The sequence below is a fragment of the Acinonyx jubatus genome, chromosome E2, assembly GCF_027475565.1.
Source record: "Acinonyx jubatus isolate Ajub_Pintada_27869175 chromosome E2, VMU_Ajub_asm_v1.0, whole genome shotgun sequence".
NCBI classification, from domain to species: Eukaryota; Metazoa; Chordata; class Mammalia; order Carnivora; family Felidae; genus Acinonyx; species Acinonyx jubatus.
Window position 1 is genome coordinate 32496387 of NC_069396.1, and position 16400 is coordinate 32512786.

The 16400-nt window shown below is 51.1% G+C and overlaps 1 protein-coding gene across 3 annotated transcripts; it reads left to right on the forward strand.

The window, feature by feature from the left end:
- Window positions 1-388: 388 nt before the first annotated feature.
- Window positions 389-15894, forward strand: SALL1 (spalt like transcription factor 1). 3 transcript variants are annotated; one of them, XM_027044416.2, is made up of 4 exons: window positions 389-409; window positions 1426-1518; window positions 10458-13891; window positions 15036-15894. In XM_027044416.2, exons 2-4 carry the CDS (start codon window positions 1443-1445, stop codon window positions 15474-15476), a joined length of 3951 nt encoding a protein of 1316 aa, XP_026900217.1. In that variant the 5' UTR covers window positions 389-409; window positions 1426-1442; the 3' UTR covers window positions 15477-15894. The 3 variants fall into 3 exon arrangements, with proteins under 3 accessions (XP_026900217.1, XP_053066054.1, XP_053066053.1); XM_053210079.1 differs by lacking the exon at window positions 389-409 and having other exon boundaries at window positions 416-1518; XM_053210078.1 differs by lacking the exon at window positions 389-409 and having other exon boundaries at window positions 1376-1518; window positions 9152-13891.
- The last annotated feature ends 506 nt before the right edge of the window (window positions 15895-16400 follow it).

The window sequence follows — 16400 nt, forward strand, 5'->3', positions numbered from 1 at the left end:
TCAGCACGGCCACCTGGTTGCCAGGAGCCTGGGGCGCGGCCCCCTCCCCAGGGCGGAGAGCCTAGGGGTCCTGGGGACAGGCTCTGCCCAAGGCCCGGCCGGCCTGGGCCGCGCCTCCCGAGGCCAGGGGCGGGTTGCAGCGTTCAGGGTAAGCGGCGGCCCCTCCCCTCCCCCCGGCTGGAGCTGAACTCGGATCCCAGGCCGGTCCCTGCTCTCCGCCCGCCCCGGGCTCGGCGGCGCCACCGCCGCCGCCGCCTCCCCGCGGAGTGACGCGCCCTGCAGCCAACCGGGGCAGCCGGGGGGGAGGTCCGGGAGGGGTCCTGGGCGGAGCCGGGCCGCCCCTTATCCCACGGGCTCGGGGCTGCTTCTCCCGAAAACTTCAGCCCTAATTGTCCTGGGAATGTCCGAGGTAGAGAAAGGGAGCGAGGGAGCAACGAGAGGCTGGAGGAACGGGGCCCTTTGAGAAGGAACGGGGTGGCGGGAGAGTTGCCCCTCCCCCCCTCCAAAAGCCCCAAACCCATCACGTTCCCAAACCTTTCCTCGGTCCTCTTCTCCGCGCCCCCGCGAGCCCGCGATCCAGGGGATGGAGAACTCGGGGCGCAGGAGCGCCGAGCCAGGCGGCGAGCGGGAGGGAGGCCGGGCCGCGGGCGGGAGGCGGACCGGCGTGGGGCTGGCTCTTCCCCACTCGCTTATTTTTTTTTTTTATGGGGTGGGGGTGGGCTGTTTTCTGGTAGCTCTTAAAGAAACGAAGAAACACTCACGAAACGGGACTTCCTCCCCCCAAATCCCGCCACGGGACTCCCTCCCCCCGCGGTCCGGCGCGCCTAGCGCCGGAGTTGGGAAGTTCGCCGCGCGCCCGCAGCCTGGGTCTCCAGCCCCCGCCGCCCGGCCCCACCCCCCACCCGGGAGGCTTAATTCCGGGGAGGGCATGCTAATTCGGGTCGGCCCAGCCCGGGATGGGGGGGGGGACCGACGGGGGGGGGGCGCGGGCCCGGGCGCCGGGCGCGCAGAGGCGAGGAGGCAGGCCCGCGGCGGCCGGGCCGCGGAGTCCCGGGCGGTCGCGAAGAGGGTTAACCCAGTGTCGGGCGGCGCGGCGCGCAGAGCCAGCCCCGCGGCCGGCTTATTGGGCCAGCGCGCGGAGAGACAGGGGTCTGCAGCAAATCACGAACTAATTGATTAAGGCGAGCGGGTTTGAATAGCGCTGGCCCGGTGCCAATCGCCTTTCAAAGAGCCCCTCTATGATTAATCGCAATGCATTATTGATAATCATAATTATAGCAGGACACATGCGCGCTGCGCCCGGGGCCGGGGAGCCGGGGAGGGGGCGGGCGGGCCGGCGGGCGGGGGGAGCCGCCGCCGCCGCCGCCGCTCGATTTCCGTAATTTTGAGAAGATTTTTTTTTAGTAATTTTTTATTCTGCCCCAGCTGATGTTTGAGCCAGCATGTCGCGGAGGAAGCAAGCGAAGCCTCAACATTTCCAATCCGACCCCGAAGTGGCCTCGCTCCCCCGGCGAGATGGTGAGTGCTCCGGCCCGCGCCGCGGACACACACACGCACACACACGCACTCGCACTCACACTCACGCACACCCGGACCCACGCACACGCGGCTGGTTTCCGCGCCCACCGCCCCGCCGCCGCCGCCGCCGCCGGGTCCCTGTTCGCCTTTCCCACTCAGCGTATTTCTTTCTTTCCTTCCTTCCTTCTTTCTTTCTTTCTTTTTTTTTTTTTTTTTTAATTTCTTTTTAAATTTCCAATTTGCCTGAGCCGGGCTTCCCTCCCTGGCTCGGGGAGAGCAAACACTTCTCCCAGCAGGATCTTTCCGGAGTTGTTGGGTCTTCCCGGGTAGGGGGTGGGGGGTGGGGAGGAGCTCGGCCAGGCCGGCCCGGCTCCTCCGGCCCGGCTTTTCCGGGGAGCCGCGGCCGGGGCCCGGGGAGCCGGCTGGACGCGGGGCGGGCGGAGGTCGGCCGCGCGGGGCCCCTTGCGCTCCCCGCGCTGCGCCCGGGGCCCCCGGGCAGGCCTCCGCCGCGCCGGCCCTGCCGCCCCGCGGGAAGGAAGTTTATTCGGTGCTCCGGGCTGAACTCCCAGCGTGGGGGAGCCCCCTTGTGCCGCGCCCCCCCAAAGCGCTCACACTCCACCTGGGCCGGCGCGGCGGAATGGGGTGACTTTAGGGGCTCAGAGCTACCAGAAGACGGGGACCTGTGTCGGGGCGCCCGTGCCCGACCTGCTGGGGTCGCGGCAGGGGTGGAGGGTGCTCTTTGCTGCTGGTTCCTTCCGAGACACAGTGCAGGCGGACGGGGGACAGTGTTGGGGGCCGGCTACCCAAGTTTATCCCGGCGTCTTTTCTCCCAGTACATGCACCCCCTGCCCAGCCCCGAAGAAATCTCTGGATTGGGTGTGCTCCCGCAGAGGATCGTGGTACCCCGTGCTTCCAGGAATCGTAAGGGTCTTTTTCCAGGGCTGGGGGGGGGGGGGCTCTCCGGCCAGAGGAGAACACCCCCTCCCCCCCGAAACAGAGGCATTGGCTTTGTCGGGTGGAGGCGACAACTGCGGGGTCCCGAAGGGAATGAACAAGTCTAGAACAAAGTTTGTGTGAGAGCGCTGAGGCCGAGAGTAGGAGAGATCCCGGCAGGGGATTTGGGGTACGGAGGGAGGACACCTCGAGTCCCTCCTTGTCCCTAAGGGGGGTTCACTTTAGGGGCGTCCGAGTTCCCAGGCCCAGCGCCGCAGCGAAGGAGCGGCGCCCGGTTCGGTCCCCGGCACGATGCTCGCCTCTCGGCCGCGGGAGGACGAGGGCAACCCCGGCGGGGGCTCCGCGGCTCCGGATGCCACTCGGAATGCTCAAGTCCCGGGCCGCTTTTTGGGGTATGGAGGAGGGAACTGGACCCGACAGGGCTCATAAGTGTGGCCTGGGATCGGCACCTCTGTCCACTAAACTCTGCGGCCGCCCGGGCCCCGCGGTCCCCGGGCTCCTTCCCCAGAGGCCTGCTTCTCAGCAGAGCTGGGGCTCGGGGACCCGCGCAGAGCCGAGGCAAAGTCGCCGGGACTCCCACTCCCGGCACCCCGGCCGTCGGGAAAGGAGACTGCTGGCACGGAGAACTGAGACCCGTTAAGAAAATGGCTTTACAAATATTTGCACCCCCAACCCCAGTACTTTGCCCAGCTTCAAGCCTTACCCGAGTCTCTGCGATTTTAGTCCGCTGAGCTGAGCCCCCGAACCCCGCTTTCCACCCGAGGCCAAACCGGGGATGCGAGGTAGATCGGGGTGAAATTTACCCAAGGCCGCAGCCACAGCTCCGAATATTTTCCCCGGTTTTCTCAGCTGGTTTCTTCTTCTCGCCCCCGCACCCACCTTTCCTAAAGTTTCTGGGGAGCACTTCCGCCCCGGAATACTGTTCAAGTTCCCAATATTTTGTAGGAAAAACCAAACGGGAGGAGAAGAAAGCGTTTTTTCGGGTTTGGTTTTGTTTTGTGTTTTGTTTTGTAAATTTGTACCGATTTCACACATTTTCAAAAAGGGAGCCAAGCTTCGGGCTTGGGGAAGGAATGATGTCTGGTACATCTTTGCCTTCTCGCCTGTCGCCTTCTGAATCCGGAATTTTTAATAGTTAAGGCTTCTCATAAAGCGATGGCATAAAAGGAGTTCACTACCTCTTACCGTTATTATTTATTAGACTTTTTTTTTTTTTAGTTTCTTTGAGCTTTGAGGTAAGTTAATTAAGTAACTGAATCAAGTTTCCTTTTCTTTTTTCCTCATTCTTTCTTCCTCTCTCCATCTCTTTCCTTTTTCTTCCCTTTTTTTTTTTTTTCTCCCCTAAAGCTGATTCATTGTCCTAAGAAGCAGTAAAGTGTTAGGGGCACTGTGTCCAGAGCCTCTCTCCTCTCTTTCTCACCTCTCTCCACCCCCCACCCCTTTTTTCTTCGGTGGTAATGGTTTTAGGTTATGACTGTTTTTACATGGTTGAACAATAAGTTTGGGGGAAGCTAGATTTTGTAATAGGGTTACAGGATTTAGTATGTTGTAAGAATATTAGTACACAACTAATCCTTCTCAGCGTCTGACTTACAGGAGGGCCTTGCACACTCCCCATCTTTTTATTTGGGTGCAGTTGAGAGATAAACGGACTTCAGAGTAGATGACATCTCTGGGAGTTCCCTTTCAAAAGTCACCATCTTTCCCACAAGGAATTCAGCAGTGTCTGTTCATGTCCCCACACATAACACACACTTGAAAGAGTTGATGGGGTTGGAGTGTTGTCTTTGGTTTGTTTTGGTTTCTGGTTTTGTTTGGGGGTTTCTCTTGTCACATGTATACAGGTTCCTAAATTTTTAGAAGACAGTGCCTCACTCAAGCATGAGTGTGTGTGTGTGCACGCGCATGTGTGTGCACGCGCATACAAAGAAAGCCATAGCCATGCCCAACAGCCACACGGATAACTCCATCAGAACAAGTTCAAGAAAACAAGATTACTTGGTCAGTCTTCCAATGTTCATGTTTTAATTCTACTTGGGTGCAGCTGTAATGCCACAGACACCCTACATTAAAGTTGGGAATTTTTCTATGTCTTATGAAACCAGGATTATGGCACATATTATTAACTTGTCTTTTAAATAATATTCAGCGAGCCTGGAATCATTTGTAGAAAGATGACTGCCACTGGAAAAATTATGTACTGAGATAAATCATTCTTGAGGAAGGGGACTATTAGAATCTAATGATTTCTATGTGGGTTCTTTACTAAGCTCTGGGTTTCAGAGGGTGTGTGTGTGTGTGTGTGTGTGTGTGTGTGTGTGTGTGTGTTTTGGGGTTTTCTTCCTTGGGTGGTGGTTCTGAGATTCAAGTAACTGCAGGGATGGCCCCATTCAGACTCCATTCATTTATTAAAGTATTGTGGCACTCAGCTTTTTCAAGGAAAAGAGAATATTGGAAGAAAGATAAAAACCTCACAAACTGGAGATAAAACACTGACTCATATAAAGTATCATAAACATTCCTCTTATTTATATTAATAATGAAATTCTATTATTTACCAAAGTAATTTACTCATTGTGAGCAGCTTAATGGCAACACATTGATTTCTGGGCCCAAAAGGTTACAGAGAACTATAATTAATTGCTTTTTTTTTGAAAAACCGACACCTGCAAGATAAGGCAGTTGGAAAGAATTCATGGGTAATCAGGCCTATTTTAAGTTTGTGGCATAATGGAAGATTCTGGGTGAGAAAATGCAGTTTTGGGGGGATTTGCTTCAGGCCGCAGATACTTTCTAAAAATGGCAAAACCACACACAACAAGCAAAGTGTAGTGGGGCACGAGAGACTGGATGCAAAAGTAAATCTGTGATAGTGAACAGCTCATGGTTTCTTGTACATCAAGTTTCTCCTATGGTTTATAGGTGCAAGTGCCAATTTGTAGGTTATTCTTTGGGGACTTTATTTCACTTCTGCGTTTGCAGGTAGCAGTTCATCTCCACCCAGAGCCCTTTAGAAGGCAGAGACCCACATCTCTCATGTGGGGATCTCAGTGCGAGTGCGAGAGATCCGCTCCGACTCGCAGTTTGCTAAGTTTGTTGAAATGGTTAAAAGCCAAGCTCATAACCGGAACAAAGTCCTCGTGCGGTCTTAATTCGGTGTTTCTGAGACCTGTCCTGGTACAGCCAGCCACGTCGTCCAAAATATTCTTCGATTACCAAAGCCGCAGTGATTTAGCAGTTTAGCAAAGATGGTAAATTATCCTAAGCCCCAGCACCCCTCCCCGCCCCCCCCCCCCCCCCGCAGAAAAAAGTGTGTGTGCCAGGCTTTACAAAAGCTAATGTGTCGAGCTGTTTTAACCTTTGCTAGCCTCCTCCCATGCAGAGGTGACAAGGTCCAGATCATAATATGTCCTTCAGTATCTTCCCAGTGACCCCCAAATTCAGTCTTCCTGGTCACTTAGCAGGAAGTTAGCAGTTTATTTTAGTTTCACCTTATCAGCTTGGTGTCTTTTCCTAACCTTATTCCCCTGTCACCCTCAGATGCCAGACCCCCAAAGGGGAAGATTGACAGGTAGTTCCCATAGCTCAGCTTTACCCTCAAACAACAGGGATTTAGTTTCTTGTGCCTTTGCCAATGTTTATGTAGTCAAAGTTGAGATCTCGCCTTAAGGAGTCTCTCTTTTTACGCGTCACTGGAATAGGAAAGCCACAAAGAAGTTTTTGAACAAAAACCCTTGCAACTGGAACCCCATCTAGCGTTCAGTTTGATTCATCCGAGGGGAAGACATTTTCCCCCAACACAGATTGTGTACGTTAGGTGGGCTTGTATCACTGTTTAAAAAGGCGTGTCTGGACCGTGTTGATTTTTTTTCCAGAGCCTTCGCTTGTAGTCTTCCACTCAAGGATCCACTAATCCCGGCCAGAACACGGAGGGAATTGAAGCGGGCCAGTAAATGTGTCATTTGGTTGCATATCACACAGAGGAAACTTCAGACATTACGGAGAATATACAGAGCATATGTGGCAGTGTTTAAAATTTCTGTGGCATCTTGAGCTGGACATTCAGGTGGAGGCTTTTCCCAGATCGGTGCAGAACAATAATGATGATAATAAAAAGGTGAAAGACCAATCAGTCAGAAACAGTGCTGATGGCCTCTCCCAATGGGTCTCCGGGAAAGAACAGCCTGTTAAAATTATAGGCTCCACAATCCCAATCACGAGGGGTTCCATTAAAAACGTTAATGTGATCTTAAGGTAGTGGAAAGTAAAGGGAAGGATCTTTTCTGAAGAGCTCCAAAAAAGAAAACTAAATGTGGTAGAATAGGGTTGTTTTGTTTTGTTTTGTTTTGTTTTTTTCCTGGCTTGGCTAAACCTTGCCGTGTGGGGCATAGTTTTATTTTTGTTTTCACAGTAGACAGATACACTGGAACACTTCCATCTTCTGCCTCCTGTTCTGCAATGTTTGGTTGAGATGATGAAAAACTGACAAATTTGAATTGGGGGTCAAGTACCTAAATAGTACGAGAACTGAAACATCCGGGGTTTTAGCATAAACTGAATGGAGCTACAAGTTCACCCCCTTATCCTCTAAAAAAAAAAAAAAAATCCCAGAAAAATGCCAGAGATCTTTGTGTGTGTGCATACTCAGAAAACTACTACTTCTTAAATTTTTCCTTTGTGACTGGGATCATAAAATTAATTTGGATGCAAAACCCATAGAGAAGGAACTGGAATGTTATTTTCACCATAGCACAGGGAACAAGGCAACTGTATTTACTATAATGGGATCACCAGTTGCAATCCTGTGTAACAGATTATTGAGAAACAAGATAGCAGCCGGTCAGAAAAATGAATTGGAACACGTGTGTGTGTGTGTGTGTGTGTGTGTGTGTGTGTGTGTGTGTATATGTGTGTCTTACAACTTAAAATACTCCCTTTGGTAGTTAAAGATTCAAACTAGTCCTCATGTTTTGTCTTTGTTGCTGTTGAGCGTCTTTGTTGGAGTTCAGTTCAGAATGCAGATACATTTAAAGTTAAGAGCTATTACAGTACAGCGACACCTGCTTTTGAAATAAATCAAAATAGATACCAGAATTTTTTTTTTTTTTGGTGTTCATAAACATCCGGAAATTAAATTAGTTGACTCGGCAGTGGAATCACATGTCAGCTTATTAAAATGTTGTGAAAATCCAAGCTGAAACATAGGCAGCTTTTTAACACCGTCTTTCTTCGAAGCAAGCAGGCATATTTTTAAGCACCTCTATTTTCCGTCCAGTTAGCACGGCCCGAAATACAAAAATGTTCAGGTTGGAAAAACTTGAAAATTCTCAAGTGAGTCTTGAAGCAGCCCAAATGTAGAATTCAAGCCCAGGAAAGTAATAATAAGCGAAATCCTGTAAAGTAAGCTTCTTTTCATTTTGTCTATATATTATGAGAATATCAGATGTTTGCAAGTTATAAAGAATTAAAATGCCCTTTAATCGTGAACACAGATGTGCTAAATATTTGAAGGCAACTACATTGTAATGTGTACAATTGATGAAGTCAGTTTTCTGATTTCCCTTGCTAGTTATTTAGTCCTGAATCTGTCATTATTTGTCTAAGCCCAGCTGACCAAGCAAAACTGTGTTTTAAAGTGGCTTTATGTTTTGATAAATGTGAGCTGGTTGAAAAGTATTTTCCACTGAATGCAGAGCTTAATAGAACATGCTGACATAATAGTTTTAATGCATTTTGTTGAAAATGTGTGAACAAACAGAATAGCTTTTGTTCCTTCATAATTGGCTGTAAAAGTAGATGGAAACATAACCATTACATATGGAAATGTGCAAAGAGAAAGAAATAACATTTCTGTTGAATATATTAGGAATTGCATTTCCTAGTTTAAAATAAGCATCTGAAATGGATGCATCATTTAAAATTGGTTGTCAAAATAAGAAGCTTTAAACAGAATTTTTGTCACATTATTTTTGTCCCAAGTTAAGCGACGTAACTGCAGCAAATTTCCTTTAATATTTTGTTTACATTATTTTAAGGCAGGGAGAGAGACAGAAAGTGCTTAAAACAGCACCTTGAATGTGCACAGGAACCCGGTGCCAATTAAGATGATTAAACATTAAATTAAAACTGAATCACTATTGGTATTTTCTGCCACAGCCAAGATTTGTTTGGTATTGTTAGTGCATTTTGCTGCGTACCCTTGTGGAGATTAAAAGATGGGTGTTATTAGAAAAGCTAGCTTGTTGAGTATAACTTAGCCACTCAGATAACACTCACAGTGAATAAAGTGTGCCTGCATTTGGCATATTTCACCCGGGTTCCTCATCAACTCGGGCACCACGCAAGGCCAATAGAGTTAAAGGAATTTCCAGAAGTTAGTATTTAGGTATTAATTGTATTTTCCGGAATGCAAAACTACTGAAGCTTTTTAGGATGTTTACTACAAAGAGGCAAATGGCTGACCCTTAGGAGCTGCCTCCTACGTTTACCGAAGAAGCAACATTTTGAGTTGGTATTTATTCATATTTGCAATTAGTTTTTTTCTTCCCCCCCCTGCAAGTTTTCTTGGGAGATTCAATTTGGAAGTCATGGAAACTAACTATTATCTGATTCAGTTCTGCAGAAAAGCATGCAGGGAGGTAATCCTTGAATTAAACAGTTTTTTTTTTTTTTTTCACAGCCTTCGGAGATGACCACACACCATTTGTACAACAGAAGTTGGTGTTCCCCATGCTGGGCAAACAATAAGGCTCCATCCTGTCTTTGAATAGGATGTTAGCTTGCCGTTGGAGATTTTTATGTTTAATTTACAAATGGATCTTAGTGAGAAGAAATCTGAGCAACCAGTGGAAACAAACATGAAATAAAGGGATTTTTATAATGAAAGGTTCAGGACAATCTGTTAAACAATTGATAACACCGAATAGCCAACTGTTTTTAAAGGCATTCAGACAAGGAGAATGGCACAGCATTTGCAAACTCGAAACCAAGAATTATTTCCTCCCTTCCCCTTTACTGCACATCCTTCTATAAGTTGATGTTGAATCAGAAATGTAAATCTTCTGCCAGTTTTTTATAGATACGGAGAGCACTCTTGATGAAATATTTAGAGGCGTAACGTTGCCATTTGGAGCACAATGGCATATATAAGTTGAACGGTGGAGTGGTAGCCAGGGTTGCATTCTTTAATTTTAAAAATAAACATGCCACGGGGTGATATATAGGTGCCAGGCAGGCCTTGTAACGGATTATGATCACTGTGTTTCTCTTTGTTGTGTCTGTGTGTGTGTGCGCGCGCGCGCGCGTGTGTGCGCGTGCGTGCGCGCTGCTTTCTTGTTTGTATTCAACTGAGTCTTGAGCAGCCTGGAGGATTTGTTACTGGTGTGGCTAAAGCGTGTTTGTCACGGGTAGGCCTCGGCTCAGGTTCTAGGTAGGGGCTGGAGGTGATTTTTAAGTTGTCAGTCCTCAGCTTGGTGATCCGCATTTCTCTCCCGTCCCTTGTCAACAACTGATTGGAATCTGAATGACTACAAATTAGTTTAGTGACAGAACAAACTGTCACAGATATCTCTGAATCAGTTGAAAATGAATAAGGTTGACAGAAACTCAAGAGCCTAATAAGTCCTCAGAATGGTTGCTGGACCCTCTCTGGATGAGTAGACAATAAGGTGTATAAAATATTGGAAATCAATAGTGGCCTATGGAATTGCATTATGCACTGATGTCTTCAGTTCGCAGTATTTTATATTTTGATGGATTATCTGAAGACCGTGGCTATCTGAGATGCCGGATGGATAGGGATTCCTCCACACCCCTAAGATTTAATTATGAACGTTCTTGGGTAGTCTCGACTGCTTTTCCAGGGGCGAGAGTGTTGAGTTTGGAAGACAGAAAACAGTGGATCAACCTCCCTCTTGTTGCGAAGGCGCGGGTGACCCTGTGTGGCCCGGCCCCCTTTCTAACCCTGCCCCTTTTGATGTTTGCAGGAGACGCAGAGAAAGGTCAACCAAATCGCATCACCAAGAGCAAGGACGCCCACGTGTGTGGCCGGTGCTGTGCCGAGTTCTTTGAGTTATCGGATCTTCTCCTCCACAAGAAGAACTGCACTAAAAATCAATTAGTTCTCATCGTCAATGAGAGCCCGGCCACCCCGCCCGACACCTTCACTCCCAGTCCCCCTCCCGATAACCCCGACGAACAAATGAATGACACCGTGAACAAAACGGATCAGGCCGACGGCGGCGACCTTCCGGAACACGGCGGACGCGACAGGGAAGAGTCCATGGAGGTGGAGGCCCCGGTGGCAGCTAACAGAGGTGGCGGTGGCGCCCTGGGAGGGGGCGGGAGCGGGGTCACCCCAGGCTGCAGCGGCGGCCCCTCCACAGGTACCTCAGCGATCACAACCTCTCTACCTCAACTCGGGGACCTGACGACACTGGGCAACTTCTCCGTGATCAACAGCAACGTCATCATCGAGAACCTGCAGAGCACCAAGGTGGCGGTGGCCCAGTTCTCGCAGGAGGCGAGGTGCGGCGGGGCCTCCGGAGGCAAGCCGGCCGTCCCGGCCCTCATGGAGCAGCTCCTCGCCCTGCAGCAACAGCAGATCCACCAGCTGCAACTGATCGAGCAGATCCGTCACCAAATACTGCTGTTGGCTTCTCAGAACGCAGACTTGCCAACATCTTCGAGTCCTTCTCAAGGTACTTTACGAACATCTGCCAACCCCTTGTCCACACTAAGCTCCCATTTATCTCAGCAGCTGGCGGCGGCAGCTGGATTGGCACAGAGCCTCGCCAGCCAGTCTGCCAACATCAGCGGTGTGAAACAGCTGCCCCCCCTCCAGCTACCTCAGAGCACTTCTGGCCACACCCTCCCACCCAACAGCGGCTCTTCCCCCAGCATTAACATCTTGGCGGCAGCGGCGACCACCCCGTCCTCGGAAAAAGCGGCTTCGGGCGCCGGCGCCTCCCACGCCAGCCACCCCGCAGCCTCGGCATCGTCGTCGCCAGCTTTTGCAATAAGCAGTTTGTTAAATCCTGCGTCCAGTGCACTTCTACCTCAGCCGGCCCCCGCTAACTCGGTTTTCCCCAGCCCTTTGCCCAACATCGGAACGACTGCGGAGGACTTAAACCCCTTGTCCGCCTTGGCCCAGCAAAGAAAAAGCAAGCCACCAAATGTCACCGCCTTCGAAGCGAAAAGCGCTTCGGATGAGGCGTTCTTCAAACACAAGTGCAGGTTCTGCGCGAAGGTCTTCGGGAGCGACAGTGCCTTGCAGATCCACCTGCGCTCCCACACCGGCGAGAGGCCGTTCAAGTGCAACATCTGTGGGAACAGGTTCTCCACCAAGGGGAACCTCAAAGTCCACTTCCAGCGCCACAGAGAGAAATACCCTCATATCCAGATGAACCCCTATCCCGTGCCTGAGCATCTGGACAGTATCCCCACGAGCACCGGCATCCCGTACGGCATGTCCGTCCCTCCGGAGAAGCCGGTCACCAGCTGGCTAGACACCAAGCCGGTCCTGCCCACTCTGACCACTTCGGTCGGCCTGCCGTTGCCCCCGACCCTCCCGAGCCTCGCACCCTTCATCAAGACCGAAGAGCCAGCCCCGATCCCCATCGGCCATTCTGCCAGCAGCCCCCCGGGCTCAGTCCAAAGCGACTCCGGGGCCCCCGAGGCGGCCCCGCGAAACCCGGGCGGGCTCGCAGAGGAGGCCGAAGGGCCCCCCGCGCTACCCTCCGGTGGCAAAAGTGAGGACGGCACCGTGGCCCCCAGCTCCGCCCCGGCAGCCAGCGGCAGCTCTCTGAGCTCCCCGGCGGTGGCGACGGCCGACGGTGGCCCCGGGAGGGCCACCGCTTTCACCAACCCCTTGTTGCCGCTCATGTCTGAGCAGTTCAAGGCCAAGTTTCCTTTCGGGGGGCTCTTGGACTCGGCCCAGGCATCAGAGACCTCCAAGCTTCAGCAGTTGGTAGAGAACATTGACAAGAAGGCCACTGACCCCAACGAGTGTATCATCTGCCACCGGGTCCTCAGCTGTCAGAGCGCCCTAAAGATGCATTACCGGACGCACACCGGGGAGAGGCCCTTTAAGTGTAAGATCTGCGGCCGGGCGTTCACCACGAAGGGGAACCTCAAAACCCACTATAGCGTCCACCGTGCTATGCCCCCGCTCAGAGTCCAGCATTCCTGCCCCATCTGCCAGAAGAAGTTCACGAACGCCGTGGTCCTGCAGCAGCACATCCGGATGCACATGGGAGGTCAGATCCCCAACACCCCAGTCCCCGACAGCTACCCCGAGTCCATGGAGTCCGACACGGGCTCGTTTGACGAGAAGAATTTCGATGACCCGGACACCTTCTCCGACGAAAACATGGAGGACTGTCCTGAGGGCAGCATCCCCGATACGCCCAAGTCCGCGGACGCGTCCCAGGACAGCTTATCTTCTTCGCCTTTGCCCCTAGAGATGTCAAGCATCGCTGCTTTGGAAAATCAGATGAAGATGATCAGCGCCGGCCTGGCGGAGCAGCTGCAGGCCAGCCTGAAGTCCGTGGAGAACGGCTCCGTCGAGGGGGACGTCCTGACCAACGATTCGTCCTCGGTGGGCGGCGACATGGAGAGCCAGAGTGCGGGCAGCCCGGCCATCTCAGAGTCTACCTCTTCCATGCAGGCTCTGTCCCCGTCCAACAGCACCCAGGAGCTCCGCAAGTCCCCCGGCGCGGAGGAGAAGCCCCAGAGGGCAGTCCCGAGCGAGTTCGCCAACGGCCCGTCCCCCACCCCGGTGAACGGTGGGGCTCTGGATTTGACGTCCAGCCACGCAGAGAAAATCATCAAGGAAGATTCTTTGGGGATCCTCTTCCCTTTCAGAGACCGGGGTAAATTTAAAAATACTGCTTGCGACATTTGTGGCAAAACCTTTGCTTGTCAGAGTGCCTTGGACATTCACTACAGAAGTCATACCAAAGAGAGACCATTTATTTGCACGGTTTGCAATCGCGGCTTTTCCACAAAGGGTAATTTGAAGCAGCACATGTTGACACATCAGATGCGGGACCTACCATCACAGCTCTTTGAGCCCAGCCCCAACCTCGGCCCCAATCAGAACTCGGCGGCGATCCCCGCCAGCTCGTTGTCATCTCTCATCAAGACAGAGGTCAACGGCTTCGTGCACGTCACGCCTCAGGACAGCAAGGACACCTCCACCGGTCACGTCCCCTCTGGGCCTCTGTCCTCCTCTGCCACGTCCCCAGTTCTGCTCCCGGCTCTGCCCAGGAGAACCCCCAAACAGCATTACTGTAACACGTGTGGCAAGACCTTCTCCTCGTCGAGTGCCCTGCAGATTCACGAGCGAACTCACACTGGAGAGAAACCCTTTGCTTGCACTATTTGTGGGAGAGCTTTCACGACAAAAGGCAATCTGAAGGTACCTCACTCTGTCTGTCCCTCACACCCCACCCCCCCGCCCCCACCCGCCCAGCCAGCCAGCAGCCCCGATAACCACGCAGGGAGAGGGCGTTCTCGCCGGGGCACGTGCCGCACGTGGCCCACCGCGGCCAGGCGCCCGCGCGGGTCAGGGTCGGGGCAGGTGTCTCGGGGCGGGCCGCAGCCTGCTGGACGTGAGAGCACATTGAATAATTTGGTGCCCCAGCGAAGCAGCTGCCCATCTCTCGCTGTCTCGCTAAGTGCACCAAATGAATTGCCTCACCTACCAAGTGCGACAGCCCGGCGTTGCCATGGGGTATTGATTAAAGACCTCCACGTGGCCTGCGAGCAGCCCGTATCACTTAATAATTACAGTCCTCCTCGGCAGATGCATCTGTTTTTCACAAGTATGCAGCCCAGCGTGGCTTGCTCTCCTAAAAACCATCACGTCACTGCTCGGCTAAATGGGTATTATGATAATTGATTATACATTTCCTCCCGATATGTGTTGGAAATAAAGCAAATATGCTTAGGTTCTAGAGCAACAGTTGAGTGCTCTCACTGTGTACATTTTTTGTTGACAGAGTATCTCTCTAGAGATCGCTGCCAGTAATGTGAGATGAATAATTACTTTCTGGCTCTTTCTCGCCACGCACGGGCCCTGCGATGGGCAATCTGCGAGGGGTACTTTCTTCCCATCTGCAGAGGACGTTTATAGGGTAAAGGGTGTCAGATACAATACTTACCATTGCAATGAGAGTGGACATAACAATTCTAACCCTGAAAGGAGCTATCTGCGACAGACTGGCCTGCTGGAGGCCATTATAAACTAAATACGGGTAATAAGAAAAGAGTAAGTAAGGCCGGCATCTTTGCCCAGGAAGAGGGAAGGCGGCCCAGGGCTGGGGAGAAGCGAGCGCGTTATTAGGAGGCGACCGGAGTGGACAGCTCCCGCTACCTTCTCCACTATCTGGCGCTTAATAAGAATAGACATGTAGGCCACTTGCTTTGTCGGGTGTTGGGATGTGAGCGGAGACAGATTCAACTATTAAGCTTCTCCCTTCCTCTCTCTCTCTCTCTCTCTCTCTCCCCCTTTTTTTTTTCTTTGCCCCCTTCCCACCCCCGCCCCTTTGCCCTCCTCTCAGGTACACATGGGCACTCACATGTGGAATAGCACGCCTGCACGACGGGGTCGGCGGCTCTCTGTGGATGGCCCCATGACATTTCTAGGAGGCAATCCTGTCAAGTTCCCAGAAATGTTCCAGAAGGATTTGGCGGCAAGGTCAGGCAGCGGGGATCCTTCCAGCTTCTGGAATCAGTATGCAGCGGCACTCTCCAACGGGCTGGCGATGAAGGCCAATGAGATCTCCGTCATTCAGAATGGCGGCATCCCTCCAATTCCTGGAAGCCTCGGCAGCGGGAGCAGCTCACCTATTAGTGGGCTGACGGGAAATCTGGAGAAGCTCCAGAACTCAGAGCCCAGCGCTCCGCTGGCCGGCCTGGAGAAGATGGCCAGCAGTGAGAACGGAACCAACTTCCGTTTCACCCGCTTCGTGGAGGACAGCAAAGAGATTGTCACAAGTTAAAGCAACCCTGGCTGGAGAAATAACAACCCCCTTCCAGAAGGAGACCCCCTGTTGCCTCCTCCCCTCCCCCACCCCTTCCCTCCTGGCTCCCCCAGATCTATGAACTACAACATGATGAAGACATTCTTTTGTACTTTGCTCAACTTCTAGAGTTATAAGAAAGCTTATTTATTAGTGCTATAACCTTGCTTTGCAAACAGAATGCAAGCGTTAACTTTGGTCTTCTGTATTTTGGACTAAATACTAATTGACTAGAGCGCTGTAACATTTATGGCAATCACAAGTTGCCCTGCTAGGCGGTCTTAATCTGGCATTAACTTATTTTCTATATCCGGTTTAATATGAATCTGGTGTTAATGCAATGCCTCAGTGATGCATTAGGTCTCTAATAAAGTCTGTATATAAATGTACACTTTGATCCTGCTGGGAAATTTTATCAGCAAACACATTGTCTAATCTTTCTAAACAAATTTAAGCAAAGGACTGGAAGTACAGACTGATCAATGTGGTTCTTTGAAAGGTTTGGGGTTTTTTTGTTTCGTTTTATGGTTTTTTGGGTTTTTTTTTTTTTTTTTTTTTTTTTTTTTTTTTTTTTACTCTAAAATTCAACCTGCTTTTTTTTTTTTTTGGTAGATTTAACCATTTCCGTTTTGAACTGCGATTTGTATTGTGCTTTTTACTTGAGTCGTCCTCAATGTTGATAAGTTTCTGTACAGTAATAAGCACGCAGAATTCTTTAGAGAAAATACAAGTGTTGTTTTGGTAGTTGAAACTGAGACGTAACATTTTGCCTTGTAGGTATATTCACAATAGAAAATTTGTGCTGGAATTTCACAATGCTGCTAAGTATAGCATCTTGAACAACCTTCAGTGGAGAAAATGTAGATGCTCTTGTATATACAATAAGAAATATCACTTTCATTA

What these genes read in the sequence shown, in the direction of transcription:
- SALL1 (XM_053210078.1), top strand. Translation starts at nt 10,172, where the DNA reads ATGGAATTGCATTATGCACTGATGTCTTCAGTTCGCAGTATTTTATAT. An exon ending in CGACAAAAGGCAATCTGAAG is followed by an intron (nt 13,892 to 15,035) that starts GTACCTCACTCT and finishes CCCTCCTCTCAG; the next exon opens with GTACACATGGGCACTCACAT.